At 43.8% G+C, this 18,500-nt stretch overlaps 1 protein-coding gene and 1 long non-coding RNA gene across 3 annotated transcripts in view; both read left to right on the top strand.

Moving 5' to 3' along the window:
* SPECC1 (sperm antigen with calponin homology and coiled-coil domains 1) overlaps positions 1 to 18,500 on the top strand; it is a 270,775-nt gene that overhangs the window by 110,921 nt on the left and 141,354 nt on the right. The window contains exons 4-6 of one of the 2 annotated variants that reach the window (XM_040423378.1): positions 2,457 to 2,530; positions 2,920 to 3,095; positions 12,433 to 13,203. In XM_040423378.1, coding sequence (XP_040279312.1) covers positions 2,457 to 2,530; positions 2,920 to 3,095; positions 12,433 to 12,454 — 272 coding nt within the window. In that variant the 3' untranslated portion in view covers positions 12,455 to 13,203. Of the gene's footprint in view, positions 1 to 2,456; positions 2,531 to 2,919; positions 3,096 to 12,432; positions 13,204 to 18,500 lie in introns of those variants that run through there. The other variant, XM_040423377.1, reaches the window with a different exon arrangement.
* Positions 14,215 to 16,663, top strand: LOC120994653. The gene is made up of 3 exons (XR_005777449.1): positions 14,215 to 14,240; positions 15,121 to 15,126; positions 16,391 to 16,663. It is a non-coding gene; the product is annotated as an uncharacterized LOC120994653 (long non-coding RNA).

Here is an 18,500-nt window from a genome sequence, read left to right as displayed (position 1 = left end):
TTTTTCTTGCCAGGGCTCAACAGAAGATGTGCATAGTAATAGCAGGACATGTAAAATGACAGCCAGGTATAGGAAGAAGGTAGGGGCTGATTTAATCAAAGCCTGGCTACAGGGAGATGGCAGGGACAAACTTTCTACAAGCAAAAACACTGCACTAACAGCAATAAGACAGTAAATCTAACCATCAGACGTGGTGCATGACGTCTGCCTCGGGTAGGGAAGCACAAGAGACCTTCCAGGGCTGCTTTTTCTTGGTCAGTGTGCCCAGTTCTTTAATGTGCTATTTGAACTTTAGAGGAGATTCAGCAGTAGATGCATCATATTTAACCCCCTGCACCAGGTCATAAGAACAAGAATGCGGATCCAGGTGTCCCACAACATTGCTAGGATATGCTAAATAAGTAACTGTGGGGGTTCAATTGTTGAAACCCTGATAATCAGAATGGAAGGGGTGCGATGCTCTGTGGGGGGCCTGCAGCTGCTTCTAGTTTTTACGAGACACAGTTCCGCAGATGAGACCCCTCAGATCACGTCTTATGGGATATGGGCAGCATGGTGGCTCAGTGGTTAGCACTGCTGCCGTGCAGCGCCGGGGTCCTAGGTTTGAATCTGCACAAGAACAACATCTGTATGGAGTTTGTATGTTCTCCCTGTGTTTGCGGGGGTTTCCTCTGGGTTCTCCGGTTTCCTCCCACACTCCAAAGACCTACTGATAGGGATCTTAGATTGTGAGATCCAAGCAGTGATGCTAATGTCTGTAAAGTGCTGCGGAATATGTCAGTGTAAGTGCATGACATAAATACGGTAAATATCCCAGTGCTATACCAGCAGTGTTTAATAATGCTGCAGAACCCCTTTAATTTAGTTGGAAGTTTTGCTACATAACCACATGTACTTTATGATCTGGCACTGGTCATGTTCTACTTCTGTATTTTTTTAAACACTTCCTGGAAGTGAAGGAAACGCGATAAGAGGGCAACTCCTCAGACATTGTAAGAGAAAAGAAAATTCAATAACATTAATTCTGTATCATGAAAGTTCAAGAAAAATGATGCCGACTTTCAAGCAGCAACTTTAGAAGAGAAACGCGTGCTTGTATTTGTCATTTTTCATTTTTTGTATTTCTTTCTACTCTGAACATAAAGTTCGAATTATACAGTAATCGCTGGTGATGTTTTGGGGGCATAACTAGAAATGACTGGGCCACATAGCAAATTTTTGAATAGACCCTCATCCCCCAGCATCTTCTCCGCAACTCTCTTCTCCTATGCTCGTCATACACCGCCCTCGGACATATAACAAATATAAAAATGAAATGACCAGCATGGTTGGATTTTTGGCGATTGTGCTGTCGCGGTAACATATAAGTTGCGCTGCGACCCCATTCATTGAAAACAACAACTCCCAGCATGCACGCTTACTCAGTTGTTCTTGTAACTCCTATAGAAGTGGAGGATTCTGGGAGTTGTAGTTTCAAAACAGCTGAAGAGCCGGAGGTTGCTGATCCCTGTTGTAGGCCATCAATACTGATCATGGGGGGTCTGAACTCTAGGTCCACACCATTCATCACATTGAAAGGAGATCGACGTTCCTGCAAGTCATGCATCCCGTTTTTTTTGTTTACATGGACCCAATGACTCCTCCATAAGACGACTTTGCTGCCTCCCGTCCTGTTAAAATGAGTTGGCCAGTTTTCTATATTGAGGACCTGTCCTCAGGGCACAGTTGCCAACTGTCCCGAATTTTGCAGGACTGTCCCGAATTTTCAGAGACAGTCCCGGCAAATTTGCACTGTTCTGGTTCAAAAATGGGTTAGATGCCCCGATTTTACCAACAGAAGTGTTGGTATGTATGCCTCAAAATAGGTCATCAATATTAGATCAATGGGGGTCGGACTCCCGTCACACGCGCCAATCAGCTGTTTGAAGAGAGCACAGTGCTCGTGCGAGAGCTGCCTCTTCTTCACCGTTTACCTGCTCTCTGTCGACACTGCGGCAGCGACCTGGTGTAGTTACAGCTCCGCCAATATTTATTTAAAAAAATTGTTGCAAAAAACTTTGTTTAGATCAAGCACACAGTCTGGATCCTGAATATGTGAATAATATAGACACAACCCCATTAATTCCGGCTGTCTAATGAATGTACACCAGTGATGTTATGTCCCTCAGTTCTTCAGATGCCAATGATGATGATATTTATTATCTTATTTTCATTACTTTGAATCCTATATGCAGAGAAGATTATCGGATGTCACGTGGTGTTTGGTACCTATGCAGGTTGAAAGTCCAGCTTGGACACATAAGTGATGTCATAGGTCCTTCCACTTACAGCAGTTACATTACATCACGCCTGTTCATCAGTATTGGTGGGAAAACAGCACCACCCAGTGGCCAAAGTGTAGAATAGCATTATTCAGTCTGACAATTGGAAATGAGACCTCTGTTTTTCCTATTTAGATAAAGTGGATAAGATGGAGGAACAAAAACAAGATCTGGAAAGGCAACTGAAGCTTCTCACAAAACAAATGAAGGTAAAGATCTAGAAACATGGTTATTGACTGTAATTGGCGGACAACGCTTTTTACTTGTTTCATTCATTTGTTATTTCTGTATGTTCGCAGCTGATTTTGAGATGCTGCAGAATAAGTTGGTGCATTATACTGTAAATGTCTGTATTGTTGTAATATGCAAGGAGGTGCGGTGTTCATAACAGGCCTCAGTATAACATTTCCTATAGCAAAGAATGCTTAAGAACATGCTAATAAGATGTCCATTTTATTATTTTTTTTATTTTTTTTGTTTTGTTTTTTGTGGATGAGTTCCAGACCATTTATTGGTGATGTACTGTGCCGCCCTCCAGTGTTGAGAAGTCAGTAGTAACTATCCTGAAAGTGATCATCTGCGGTTTGTTCCATCATAGGAGGATGCTGAAGAATGGAAGCGCTTCCAAGCAGACCTGCAGACAGCGGTGGTGGTGGCGAATGACATTAAATGTGAAGCTCAGCAAGAGCTGCGTGCTGTGAAAAGGAGGTTACAGGAAGAGGAAGAAAGGAATGCCCATCTTCACCGGGAGCTGGAAGACATGCGAGGGAGCAGGTCAGCTTGCCATTGATTTACAATTTGGATCTTGACGGCTTATGTTAAAGGGTATTTACAATGAATTACTTTTATGGCGCATGCACTGAAAGTGGATCAGTGCGGGGTTCTGACCACAAGAATTTCTGCCCATTTCTAGATTGGTGAAGCTCCTATGCTTTCACTTTCCATGAAAGTCAGAGATAGAGTCTCATATATGTTCTCTGAATGGGTGGGTGTTCCAGTAGTAGTGCCATACGTGGCATATGCCATAGATATAGTTTTGTAAGAAAACCCCAATAATGATTATGCTCCCCCAAACCTGCAAATACACCTCCTGCAGCCACAAAGGTCATAAATGGAAATGAAGTATTCAGGCAATTCTCTAACAGACTTTTATTGTCAGAATGATTTCCTTTAAATGGAATGTGTCGTCCACCTTTCATTAACATAACTACCTGCAATGGCCGGCAGTAGATGTACGCTCATGCCTGTAAGTTACCTGTGTGTGCAGTGAATGCCCAAAACGAGGACTTTTATTCGTATGCAAATTGAATCCAAAGCGCCCAAGCCGCCCTCTTTTCCCCGATGCCTGCTCCTCCCCCAACATCTCAAGCCTTTCCTTCCCTCTCCCCTGACATCACGGGACTTAGATACTAAATCTCGCAGAGTCGCCCTCTGATGCACTGCTCATCAAGAGCGTAGGGCCCCAACGCCTGCGCAGAACGTATTGCTGAGGCGGCAGCCATGAAGCCAAGAGCATCAGAGGGCGCCTGCACAAGATTTTCTATCGAAGCGCTGGGACGTCAAGGGAGAGGGAAGGAAGGCTTGGGAGGTTGGGGGAAGAGCAGGCATTGGAGAAAAGAGGAGGGCACATTGAAAAGGAACGCCCGTCCAGCTTTTGGATCCAACTTGCATATGAATAAAAGTTCTTTCTCTGGAAATTCACTGCACACACTGGTGACTTACAGATATGATCGGAATGGTGATAAACATGTACTGCTGGCCATTGCGGGTAGTTTGAATAGTGAAACGTGGGGGACACATTCCCTTTAAAAGGTTTGTCTAGACTAGGAGCTGACAACCCCAGCGGTTGTAACCTGCTGACAAAAAAAAACAAAAACATAAAAAATTATAATAAAAAAAACGCTTTACAGCAAGTGCTTGGTCCCATGATCTCTGCGGCCAACCACTGGCCTCAGCAGTCACATATGATAGAATGAAACATCACTAGCAGTACCATGCCGTCCTAGCACATGTGACTGCTGAGGCCAGTGGTTGGCTACCGCAGTCAAGAGACTAAGCTACTTCCGGGAATGGGGCAGTGGCAGGCAAAAGGTCGGACTGTGGATAAGTGAGGTTTTTTTTTTTGTGGTTTTTTTTATTGGCTGCAGGTTATAACCATTTGGATTGTCATCTCTTAGGCCAGACAAGCCTTTTAACATTTTATTAGGGAATTCTTTCCATTGAGGAGGTTTTCAGAATGACAACATATCACCTATTCATAGAATAGGTGAGAAGGTCTGATTGGTGGGGTTTGACCTCTTGTACCCGAATCGACCATGGGTCCTGTGTGCCTTGTTTGAATAGAGGGGCAGTCAATTAAGTGCACTGTCGCTCCATTCAAAGTCTGTGGGACTATTGGAGCAGTGTACTTGGCTATCTTCTACCATGTCTGTGAATGTAGGCTCATTGGGCCAGATTTATCATTCCTCTGACAGCTCACTCCACTTTCACATATGGCTAAAGTCAGTTTTAGCCAAGTCAGATTTATGATTGGCCCTTTAAGACTGTAATAAATGTGGTTTGACGGTAGCAGTTTATCCGTCAGTAAGCAGCTTTACAAAAGTCGCACATCTTTACGAAAAAGTTCTAAGTTTTTATGAAAAAGTCGCATATTCTATTAAAAAGTCTCATAAGATAAGCATGGTCCTCACTGGAGTGAAATTGCGACTTTTTTGCGACTTTTTTGCGACTTTTTAAATAGTCCCAATAGTAAATCTGTCTAGAGATTCATTTACATAAGAAAACACGCCCACTTTCAGAAAACTGGCGAGCATAGTGCAGAGCAGAAAAAAGTCGCAAATTTGTGCGCAGTTTTAGCGTTTGGGACTTTTTTTTTTTACTTTTTCACTCCATTTTTCTGACCTGAGCTAATGATAAATCTGGCCCATTGTGTATACTCGCTACTCCATGGGACCCATGTACTGGGGATCAGAGGGGGTACAAGCGGTCAAACCCCACCTATCCTGCAACTGATATGTTGTCATTCTGAAACAACACTCTTAAGTTCTGTGTTGTATTCTAAAGTGATACGATTTAAACTTTACGGAAAATCTTCAGCAATAACTCAACGCTTTCCTGCTAGTAACAATAAAAGAATTGGCTGTAACCCCCAGTCCAGTGCGGCACATGGCAGCCATCGTATTTGGGGGGTACAGGTAGTTTGTATGCACTATACTGTGCCAACACTTCTGTGAAATTCTTCGAAATTTGTTAGATTTATCATATGATTGCGATTTGTTGCCACATTTACAATGACATCTATTTACAGTTCGTGACTTTTGTCCTTTTATTTGTGTGATAGTTATTTGCTTTTATCGAGGTGTTGTACCATCCTGTACTATGCATGGTACGAGTACATTATAATAGATGGGTTATAATCACACGCCTGTCTGTACTGGCTCCGTTACCTGCTCTATGTGTGCGCTTCCATTACATCATACTTGTTTTATGTTTTCTGCTATGCAAGTTCTTTATAGTGTTTATGTATGTTCATGGATTGTGTGCTCCTGTGTCTAGCAAAATGTCCTGAATGGGGTATTGCTGGGATATACTGTCAGGACCACTTGGGGATCACCTGAATGAAGGGGCTCAGTTGTAGACTGCGCACCATTATATCCATTCTCACCAGGACACGGTTTCCACATGTTTTCAGCCTGTGCCTGTAGACCTGAGTGTTTTCATTCAATGACAGCGACCAAATGACAACAGAATTGGCACACAAAGTATACTAGATAGTTGTCTAAATTTTCATTACAGAGCGATTAGGCCTAATTTTCATAAGACTGGAAAACGTGTCAAAATTCTTTTCTACCTGGTCCCTACTAATCAAGAGATCTAAGGCTGTATTCTACCCCATATTCTTAGTGGCTGTTATGATCCATCCAGATTCCTAGATAGGAACTTTAAGCACCTCTTCCTCCAAATAATACAACTTAAATGGCATTTATCATGTAGAGAAAGTTAATGCAATGCACTTACTAATGTATTGTGATTGTCCATATTGCTTCCTTTGCTTATTCATTTTTCTATCACATTATACACTGCTCATATTCAGGGGTTACAACCACCCTACAATGTGCTTGCAAAAAGTGCTGGCCTCTCTGGTGTCCGGGACTAATGGAGTGCACATAGGCACGCATGCGCAGCAGCTCCTGTTCCGGCCACCGTGTATCTGCGCTGCAGCGGTGGATGTAACCCCTGGATACGAGCAGTGTATAATGTGATGGAAAAATGATGAAGCCAGCAAAGGAGGCAATATGGACAATCACAATACATTAGTAAGTGGCTTGTATTAACTATATGTACATGATGAATGCAATTTGCTGAAATGAAACAACCCCTTTAAATTTGCTCATGAATTTTACCGTGGTTCTGTGCTTATTGTCACTAAGGTCATAAAGTTGACATTGTCAGTAATTTTGGAGCAGTGTTTGGTCACCTGCTGTACCACCTACATATACTGTATATACACAGTCGAGTCACATTGTTATAACCACTTCCTACTTTCGAGGTCGGCAGCACGTAGCTCATGAAGTCACATGTGGTGAGCTGGCTTGGTGCCTATATAAGGTGTACCATAGGCTGTCTTCACACACATCCCTCATTGCTCTCATGGGTAAAAGGGGAAATTAATCATAGTTTCAAAAAGGATGGTTATTAGCTCCAAGGGTGGCAGTATTTCTGAAACTGTGCAATTTATTTATAAACTGTTCTTGTGCCGGTGTGGTGAAAGTGTATGGCGAGTGGACAAATGGCACCATTGTGAATAACCAGCATGGAAACTGTGGAGCACCATGTGCCATTGGTGTGAAAGGTGGACGTCTGCTACAAAGGAGCGTGAGAGCGGACCGACATGCTACGGTGGAGCAGCTCACTGACAAAATGAACCAAGGGGCTACCAGACGTGTGTCTAAAACAACAGTTCAGTAAACCCTGCTGCGTATGGGGCTCTGAAACAGACTGATGGTCACTGCACCTCTGCTAATGAAATTGCATTGGCAGAAAAGGCTTCAATTTTCATGGCAGTATCTGAATTGGACCTCCATTGATTGGCAAAGGGCTGCCTGCTACAATGAGTCACGTTTTCGGCTTTATTGAAGGGATGGACGTTGGCGTGTTGAGCTAGAAACCTCAGAGAACAAACACCCTGCAGCTATTGCTGGGGAAGCACAAGCTGGTGGAGGCAGCGTTACGGTCTAGGGAATGTTTTCGTTGCATTCTTTGGGCCACTCATCCATGTGGAAGGGACTCTCAACCGATTGGAGTATGAATCTGTCCTTGCAGATCACATACACCCGTACATGCCGATTATCTTCCCCGGGGCAGATGGGATCTTCCAGAAAGACAATGCCACACGACTCGCTTGGCTAGAAATATCCAACATTGGTTTGAAGAGCATGACCACCTTGATCGTCGTGTTCGTTCTATGGATTCTCATCGACACACGCTCCAGCAGCTGTAAGGTGCACTGCAGTCAGCATGGCTCCAGATTGGCTCCACGTTCAACCATCTCTTCGATCCATGACCGCTTTTTTTTTCTATGTGTCTTCCAGTCTTATGTGAACTATGATAGGCCCGTAGTTGCAGCACTATATGGATGTAAGCTCATATTGCTGCAGGAAGCTTTCTATACATTTCACCTCCAATGGTCAAATGAATCGCAGACCATGTTAAAAATGAATGGAGTAAGTTCACCAGAGTGAGAGGCCCGCTTTGTGGATCTCCCTTCTTGTCCGTAAGTCTGGAGAGGGCCTGTAGAAAGGGATTGATGAGAAAGACCTAACGAATTCTCTCCATTTTTGGTGTTGTATGAACAGAAGTGTCATCTGTTGTCAGAATAGATATCCTACATTAAAGAGGGTTTCCTGGTTCATTGTATACACAAGGCCGTATACCTGCACCCTGTCCAGTTAGTAGCGGGGGTGCAGGATATTGCAGCTTCTTCCTATCCAAGTGAACAGGGTGTAGCCGAAATAGTCTGCATTGAAGCTATAAAGTAGATGGTGTAAGTAGGTTCATTGAGATAGACCATAGTTGGCAACTGTCCCAAATTTGTAGGGACTGTCAGATTTGAGCTGTCCTGGGCCGAGAAAATTGGGTGGGAATAACACAAACCCTGCCATAAGTGGGTCAGGCTAAAACGTTTGTAAGTATAATGGACTGAGATTTAAAATATGCACTGTGTGGGTGCTGCAACCCCTTCAAACAGGTGGTCAGTGAGGATGATGAGAGTTGGGCTGCCACCATTCTGATACTGATGACCTATTGGAGGGTATAGGCTTTCAATATCCTGAACCCAGAAAACTCCTTTAAGTCTATACCGCCATGTATGTCCTGTTTGGCTTGACATTTTAATTCAGTGCAGTACATTATGTAATGCTTTGGATTAGTTTTCTCCCTCTCTGTCATAGGAGACAGGCAGGCCGACGTTCTGGGGACAGGATTTAAGAGACGCCAGGCGGTATAAACATGGTACATGGCCTGGTAATCTCAGCAGAGACGCACTTTCTGCCATGTGTTTGTCATGGTGGCGGTTGCATGTTTTTTCTTTCTTAAATTATGCAGCCTTGCATTCCTGCCTCCTCGTTACTCTCACTAAGCAAGGCCATAAGCTGGCACTAATTATTTTTCATTATAATTATTTTTTCTTCAGTATCCAAATCTCTATACAAATATATTGAGATAAACTTTATCCAAAGCATAGATAAGTCTACAATTAGTCGTGCAAACAAGCAGGACTAAGCGAATACTCAGAAACCGGCGTCATTTATTACTTTGTTTTTTTTTATTTCTTGATTATGCACTTTTTTTTATTGTTTAAATATTTCAGCACATTTCTGACCAGATCCTTTGGAATATTTTAATAGCTCTTGAGGTGATCAGAAACTAAAACATATGACGCCCTGCGCATTAAAAGGGGTTTTCCAGGAGTAGAATATTGATGACTTCTCTTCAGGATAGGTCATCAGTATCTGATTGGTGGGAGTCCGACTCCCCGCTCCACCACAATCAGCTGTTTGAAAAGGCCATGAGACCCGGTGAGCACTGTGGCCTCCTCACGGCATGCCATGTACAAGGGGCTGTGCTTGGTATTGTAGCCCAGACCCATTCATTTGAATGGGACTGAAGTGCACATAGGCCATGTACAGATGAACGTGACATCACACGGCCTAGGAAGAGGTTGCAGCGTTCACCAGAGCACTGTGACCTCTTCAAACAGCTGATTGGCGGGGGTACCAGGGGTCAGACCCCCACCAATCTGATATTGATGAGGTCCTCAATATTCTACTCCCGCAAAACCCCTTTAATGGCACCTAGATAGATGCTGAATGTCCTCCTGAATTATGGGGCTATAATGTAACAATATTAAAAAATGTATATGAAAAATTAGCAAAATTTCCAGTAGACTAAACTAGAACCTCTACAATGGACCACATAATACTACAAAAATGCACTTTTGTGAAAGCTTTCTTCATAATTCTGAACCATCAGTGCAAGGAACTTTTAGGGGAATCTGGGAAATCTAATGTATAATCAGTGGGGTCTGACCTCCAGGAGCCCGGTTGATTAGTGAATAGGCCGCTTTTGTTTACATACTGTAGGCACATCCATTATCTATGTGAGTGGCGTTGCTTGGTACTGCAGCATGTTCCGTACAAGCGAAGCTTGTTAATGTCCTGGAGAACCCCTTTGGGATCAACAAAGTGGACCCCATTGAGGATTATGGGTGTTACAGAAAGAGACGAGCAAGAGTGGTCTCCTCTCTACTGTAGCCAATGCAAAAGCACTCCTTGCAAAAAGCACGGTGGGACCCCTAACCTCCTATCGGGCATTTATGGACTATTGGATATGCGATAAAGCTTAGCGATTGTATTTTGGAGGCCAACTTGTCATTTCTGTAGCATTACAGGGATCCTAAACGGACTGGGTACATGTGCGAATCTGCAACCTAACAAACATGCTGCAGAGCTGAAAAACCACATCGGAAAAACTGTTGCATGTAAATGGAGTTTTGTAAACCCTATTAACATGTATTGTACAGTTCATTATTGTGAAATCTGCACCAAAAATCTGGACAAATGCACCACGTTTAAACATGGCCCAAGTGTGTTGTGCCGTACAATGTAAAAGCCGCACAGTAGTTGGGAGAATTGCTTGTGTCAGGGTTTCGGCATGGGTTCTGCCCAGGGACTCCAGCTTTTCTACACCTGGCGTCACTTTATGGTTTCATAGCATAGAACGGGGATCAGCAACCGCCGGCACTCCAGATGTTCTGAAACTACAACTCCCAGAATGCTCCGTTCTCTTCTATGGGAGTTGTGAGAACAGCCGAGCATGTTTGCATGCTGGGAGTTGTAGTTTCACAGCAGCTGGAGTGCCAAGGGTTGCTGATCCCTGGCATAGAACATACACAAGGTAGTTTGACCATTCCTTGTCTGGCACATCATGATATTCTTTCGAATAATTGTAAGCTCCAGGTTGAAGGACATGGCGTTTTACAGCATGACTGTCGCTTTTCGGACAAGCGTGCTGTGTACACTCTCCACAGCTTAGATGCCTTGAATGTCACATAGGCCTCCTGTATAGGACACACTTCTTTTGGCTCGTCTTATCTGATGTGATCCTTCTGCTGTTAAGGGGGAAAAAGATGCTCATGGTTCAAGATCTCCAGCAATCTGGAAAATTAGATTCTGATGCAAGCACCATGAAACAGAGGTAAGATACTGGAAAAAGGTGGCATAGATTCAGGTTATTTTGCTTCTAGGGACCTGACTGACAGTCAATACAGTACGTCCAGGGTGTAGGAATAGGGGGAGCAGCGGTAGCTGAAGGGCCATGGTGGCTTTAGGCCAAACACTCCACCGCCACGTGATAGGTGGTGACATGCTTCTGATTTTGCTTTGAGGGCCAGGAATTTCAAGTTACCGTAGACCTATGAATATGGCTGCCATTGCCATTTCCAGAGGGGTTCCTACTTCTGAAGGCATATACCTGTAATTATACAGACACTGAGGGATGTATGCCTGCACATTAGGGAGACTTGCCATTCAGGAGTCCGAGGAGCCTGTGTGATGCCCCTGTGATTACTGTATATAAATGATCTAAGTCAGGGATCAGCAACCTCCGGCACTCCAGCTGTTCTGAAACTACAACTCCCAGAATCCTTCTTTCACTTCTGTGGGACTTACAAAATAGTAGTAGTTGTAGTCTCACAGCAGCTGGAGTGCTGAAGGTTGCTGACCACTGATCTGAGGATTGATTTTTGGAGCAATTGCTCTTTTAAAAAACGAATTTCACCTGAAACTTAAAGTTCCCATAGCTTAGTAAATCAGAAGTGAGAGCAGCAGCTGCAATCCACAAATAGTTTGGCTTACTTACAGAAAGATTCAATTTTTTTTCTTTTCCGTTGTAGCTTCCATTTTTACAAAAGTGATAACAACAAAACCAGCCATGTTATCACTGTTATCTGCTGACAGATGCCCTTTAAAATGTCAAGCTCATACAATATGTAGACTATTATTTATTTATAATTATTAGTTACTTTTAAGCTCTGTTCACATTGCCACTAGGTTGCTTTTTGATAATCTGCAGGATTGATCTTGCAGTAAGAAAAAAAAAAAATTGCAACCTAACTTTCCCATTGTAAGTGAATGGGATTCATTAGGATTCCTTGTAGAAATTAATGTCTAAGCCGTAATGGATCTATTACGATTCTTATAGTTCTACAGAGTACCATTCAAATATAAGGAGACCCTGCAAACTTAGTCTTACAATGTTGTCCCTGTGCCTCCTTATAGAACTAACAGACTTTAACTACAGTGACTACTTAAAAAAATAATAATAATGTTGTCCCGTCTTCTTGTCCATTTTGACACATTTGTCCTTATTTTTTGTCAATGTCCAGCTACCTGTTTGCTTATTGTTGCAAAACTCTGCACACCCTCACATAAACAGGGCTTCTCTAGATACTGTTACTGATTGTAAATGGAAAGGAATCCTCATGTTACCAGAATTTACAAAACTGCATTCTCTGCGCATGATCTCCCATGACACATGTGCTCTGTTTTTGCAGTTATGCTGCCTGTGCGAGCTAGCAATGGGATGAAAGTGGAGCCGTGGACCCAGAATGAACCGCTCACTGACTGCGTTGGACTTTAGCCAGTCATCCTAATCTCAAAGAGCCATATATTTAGTGTTCGGTTATGTAGTATTATTGTGCTGAAAGGGATAGCCATGACCCGCAGAGGGTCAGCCCATCAGAAACTATTGTGTTCTGCATATGTTACTGTATTTTCGGCAGTGCTGCTATTTTATTAACTTCAGTCTGTTCATCCTTATATTGACAGTTGTGCTTATGCAACGCTTTTGTAGTAAAGTTTCTTTGGGCCAAACACGCTTTAAAATAAATAAATAAATGTATGTACAGTATAAATTCTATACTGTATACATGTAGCAGACACTCTGTAATGCCATTTGCAGCCACTAGATGTCAGTATTAGAAGGTCGTCGGATGGCTTCTGATACATTGCCCCTATTTGCTCTACTATGGTCAGTAGTACAGGGCGTCTGTCTCTTAGTAATTAGGGTATACTGGATAAGAGATGAATGAATGTATAACGATCACCTGCCTCTGTTAATGCGGTGTCTCATTGTGTTCATAACTGAATTGGAAATCTTTCATAGTCTCCGTATTCGCCATCCTTATATGAAAATCTAGCCATAATATATTTTACATCTATAAATATTAGAAAATTGTTATATTTTCAGGAGATTTTCTTGTTTACAAAAGGTGTGTTTAGATATTAATGATGTGCCCTTCCATTTTACTGGGCTGTGATCACATTAGCGGTTGTCCGGGATATCATTTTTCTTTTACTGAGCAGGAGTGAGTCACAGGACCCAGCGCCCTGCTCTCCAGCAATGAGCGCTTCCATCTGTATTGATGGAAGCGCTCATTGCTTCTAGCACCCCCTGAGAGCCGGCACCCGGGGCGAACCACCCCCCACGCTTCCTTCCCCCCCCCCCTTAGTACGCCACTGCTGCAGAGCGCTCCTTGAGAAGAAGGCAGAAGTTCTGATAAACTGCGCCTACCTTCTCCTCGGCTCCCCCACACTCACTAATAGCCAGGGACCCGTCCTGCTCCAGACTCCTGCTACAGTACAGGGACAGGAGCTGTCATCCTTCCCTGTGCGGCGCTTCAGGAAGAAACACAGCTGATCGCACGATCAGCTTTGTTTCTGTCCAGCAGGACGGGGGCCGCACCATTGCTTTAGAGGGTGGAGTCCTGACCAATTTTTCACCCCCCAGTAGAGGAGGGGATGATGCCAACTGGGCCCCCTCTTGCCCTGGACCCCATAGCAGTCGCATGGTCTGCCACTATGCTAGTTACGCCCCTGCTGGAGAACCACATTAAAAGGCTTGGCTGAGACATTTAAACGCTATGTACACCTTCAGGAACATTTTTTTATTGCGATTGCATTTTACTAATTTTGTGCTAAAATAATTTTTTCAATTGGTTTTTATTAAAAATATTGAGCCTTCTGTCACAAAGGGTTAACAGTTTTTCTAGCTGTGTAAGGCCGAATGCACACGGCCGTGTTTCACGGCCGTGAGCGGTCCGTGGTAACACGGGCTGGATTCCTGCTGAGAGCAGGAGCGCACGGCGTCATTGGTTGCTATGACGCTGTGCGCTTCATGCCGCCGCTGCTGTACAGTAATACACTATACGAGTGTATTACTGTACAGCAGCGGCGGCATGAAGCACACGGCGTCATAGCAACCAATGACGCCGTGCGCTCCTGCTCTCAGCAGGAATCCTGGCCGGGTTACCACGGACCGCTCTTGGTCGCGGAACACGGCCGTGTGCATGAGGCCTAATTTGTACTTTCAGTTTGTACTTTTATCTCTAAATCACTATAAGGTCATAAACGCTTATTTAAGATACATTCTTATCAGTAAGATAAGAATTGAGCTTTAATGAGTGTTTATAAGGTCTGAGATCAGAGATAAGGAGCCCATCAGCTCCCTGCCTGAGCAGAGAGAAAATACAGATCCTGCTAGTAGATAAACTCAAAGCTGTGCAGGGAAAACTGCTCATCATTTTTAATAAAGACTAATTGAAAAAAAGATTTTTTTAGCCCAAAATAAGTAAAACGCTATAATAAAAAAATTGCAACCAAAAGTGTACATAGACTTTAAAAAACTCTGACGAGCCCTAAAATAGTTTAAAATGTAATAAAAAAAAAAGGGATACTAACCCTTTTCTCCTGGGCCATTCTCTGCAACGCTGGTCCGATTTTCCTGACTGTGATTCTGAATTATCTTGGACAACCTCTTTAATGGAGTATGTCCGGGTTTCCTGTATCTTTGATGGCTAGAGTCACTATCAACACTGTTATTGATGCAATGGACAACGGAGCCCTTATGGACACCTTTTAAATCCATAGTGTGAGGTTTTACCAGTTTATCTTTGAAAACTGATCCAGCATAGCTGTTAGGGCCCCATTATAAACTGAAGCCATGACCCTAGTGCGACCAGAGCCTTAGCTGTACTAATCAGAGCATATTTTTCAGGATCTTCTACTTTCATATGATAATCAGACCCAGCCAATCTCAGCTGGAGTACCCTGGGCTTATCAGATGAAATAATATTGAGCTCCCCTCCCTCCACCATTAATTTATGCAGAAAATTTACATATCTGCTTTTACAAACCCTCTTTTCTTTCACTGACAGATTATACCATTAATAAAGTCTCGTAAGACATATGTGAATAAACCGGATTGGACTGGCCCACAAGAGAACAGGTGAATCCCCTGGTGGCACCTGAGCAAGGGTGGGCCCCAAGCCCACGCCCCTTGTATCTGTGCCAAATGGCATAGTAGACTGACTGCACTACATATGAATAGGTAGCTTACAGAATCTCAACCAATCTATGCGCCCATATAAAAAACTGTGTAGATTTTTTTAGAGAAGACCCAGATTTATTGTTATTGACTCGTGGGACGGCTGAGATGACTTGTAGGTGCAGAGGCAGGCCAGTCAGTATCTTCTTTCCCCAGGGACCTGGCTTCTTGAAGTCGCTGCAGGGACCCCCATAATCAATCATCTAGAGCGTCTTACTGCTGTCTGCCTTTGTGTGAGAAAGTAGTACTTGCATGTACGATAGCTGTACATTAGGCCCCTAGAATGAATTTTTGTGGTGGACCTTGGGCACCCCAGTTGACACTGTGAATAAGTGCATAAAAAGTAGTATTTAGCATAAAGCACCAAATCAGCTTCAACTGGGGCTGACAGTTTGAGGTCCTGCTATTATTTGGGACTGATTGTTTTGACAGAACTTGGGGCCACCAGAAGATCCTCAAATAATCTGTTGGGCCAGTCTTACAGTCAGATGTAGTAAAATAGGCCCTTTTTGGTCGCACACTGGTTAGTATGTGATTTTATGCTAGTGGCAATCACTGTCTTCTACTTTTTGCACAGGTGATTTGTCATAAAACATAGTGACTGTATTTCAGTACTGTAACCCATCTGGTCTATAGTGTTCTATAGTAATGGCGCCCATACACTTTCAGTAGCTGTCTGCCGAAACGCTATTGTTCCCGATTCCTCCATACACATGACTTTACCATTATTTGTATAGGAACCTTAAAAGGGTTATCCCACCAAACAGATTTATCACCTATCCACAGGAAATAGGTCCATCTCTCGATTCTCTTCTATGAGACTGTATGAACGTTCCATTCAGAGTGGGGACTCTGAGACCTCTCATTCTTGGGATCGCTGGGGGCCCAGTGATTGGACAGCAGATCGTGGTGTCTACTCACAATCTGCCATCGGCAAGCCACTATACAGCATGGGGACGAGCGATGGCATAGCGATCACTCCTCCCCGTGCTACGGAAGAGATTGCTACATGTAATAGAAGTGGTCTCCTCAGCAAGCAATTGCCGGGAGGGAATATTTCCCTCCAGACCATCGTCTGCCGCATCGGGCTGTGTAATACAGCCTTAAAGCCTTATTCACACAGTCAGTGTTCAGTCAGTGATTTTGAGGCATAACCAGGTGCGTCTCTAAATAAAGAACAGGGCTCATGCGCACAAACATATTTTTTGTCCACATCCGATACGCATTTTTTCCAGGTTGGATGCGGACCCATTCACTTCAATTAATCCGCAAAAGATGCGGAGAGCACACCGTGTGCTGTCCGCATTCGCATGTCTGTTCAGTGGCACCTTGCCTTGGACAAAGATGGGAATGTTCTATAGAGGCCAGGACGTTCCCTTCTGCAAAATGTGAAACGCACATGGCCGGACCGCAAAACAGGCTACAGTCGTGTGCATGAGTCCTTATAGAGATAAACTGAGGGGGTCATTTATCAAGCTGGTGTAAAGTAGAACTGGCTTAGTTGCCCATAGCAACCAATCAGATTTCACCTTTCATTTTGGACAGCTCCTTTGGAAAATGAAAGGTGGAATCTGATGGTTTGCTATGGACAACTAAGCCAGTTCTACTTTACACCAGCTTGATAATTGACCCCCTGAATGTTTACAGAAATGATGCAGAGGGAAGAAAAAGACCCAACGTGTAGGTTACACACAGCATTCCTGGGTGTTCTACGTCTAAAATACATCTACAACTGTTTGAGGAGGGATTGTAATTCTGTTTACATAGTAACATAGTACATAAGGCCGAAAAAAGACATTTGTCCATCCAGTTCGGCCTGTCATCCTGCAAGTTGATCCAGAGGAAGGCAAAAAAAAAAACCTGTGAGGTAGAAGCCAATTTTCCTCACTTTAGGGGAATAAAGAATTCCTTCCCGACTCCAATCAGGCAATCAGAATAATTCCCTGGATCAACGACCCCTCTCTAGTAGCTATAGCCTGTAATATTATTACACTCCAGAAATACATCCAAGCCCCTCTTGAACTCTTTTATTGTACTCACCATCACCACCTCCTCAGGCAGAGAGTTCCATAGTCTCACTGCTCTTACCGTAAAGAATCCTCTTCTATGTTTGTGTACAAACCTTCTTTCCTCCAGACGCAGAGGATGTCCCCTCGTCACAGTCCTGGGGATAAATAGATGATGGGAGAGATCTCTGTACTGACCCCTGATATATTTATACATAGTAATTAGATCTCCCCTCAGTCGTCTTTTTTCTAAAGTGAATAACCCCAATTTTGATAATCTTTCAGGGTACTGTAGTTGCCCCATTCCAGTTATTACTTTAGTTGCCCTCCTCTGGACCCTCTCCAGCTCTGCTATGTCTGCCTTGTTTACAGGAGCCCAGAACTGTACACAGTTCTCCATGTGTGGTCTGACTAATGATTTGTAAAGTAGTAGGACTATGTTCTCATCACGGGCATCTATGCCCCTTCTGATGCAACCAATTATCTTATTGGCCTTGGCAGCAGCTGCCTGACACTGGTTTTTGCAGCTTAGTTTGCTGTTTATTAAAATTCCTAGATCCTTTTCCATGTCAGTGTTACCGAGTGTTTTATCATTTAGTATGTACGGGTGACTTGCATTATTCCTTCCCATATGCATAACTTTACATTTGTCAGTGTTATAATTGTAATAACTAGCAGAAGGACCCGGCTTTGCAGGGATATATTTCATCTATTTCATTTAATGTTTGTGTGTCGTTATATCGACAGTATCCCCTATAACAGTGACCTCTACAGCACCCCGCCCCTTTAACAGTGAACTCCACAGTCCCCCACCCCTTAACACTGACCCCCCCCCTCCCACAGTGCCCCGCCACTTTAAAATAGGACCTCTACCGCAGCCCATCCCCTTAACTTTGACCTTAACAGCAGCCCCCCATTTACCAGTGAGCTTCACAGCACTCCACTCCCTTGACAGTGACCTCCTCAGGGGCCTGCCCCCTTAACAGTAACCTCACAGTACCCTGCTGCCTTAACAGTGACCTCACAGTACCCTGCTGCCTTAACAGTGACCTCCACAGCAGTTGCCCCTTTAATAGTGGCCCCTGCCCCCTTGACAGTGACCTCCTCAGGGGCCTGCCCCCTTAACAGTAACCTCACAGTACCCTGCTGCCTTAACAGTGACCTCCACAGCAGTTGCCCCTTTAATAGTGGCCCCTGCCCCCTTAACAGTGACCTCCACAGCGGCCTGCCC

The sequence above is a fragment of the Bufo bufo genome, chromosome 3 (assembly GCF_905171765.1).
Source record: "Bufo bufo chromosome 3, aBufBuf1.1, whole genome shotgun sequence".
NCBI lineage: Eukaryota > Metazoa > Chordata > Amphibia > Anura > Bufonidae > Bufo > Bufo bufo.
The sequence above is the reverse complement of the archived record's forward strand: the minus strand, read 5'-3'. Positions and strand labels throughout refer to the sequence as shown.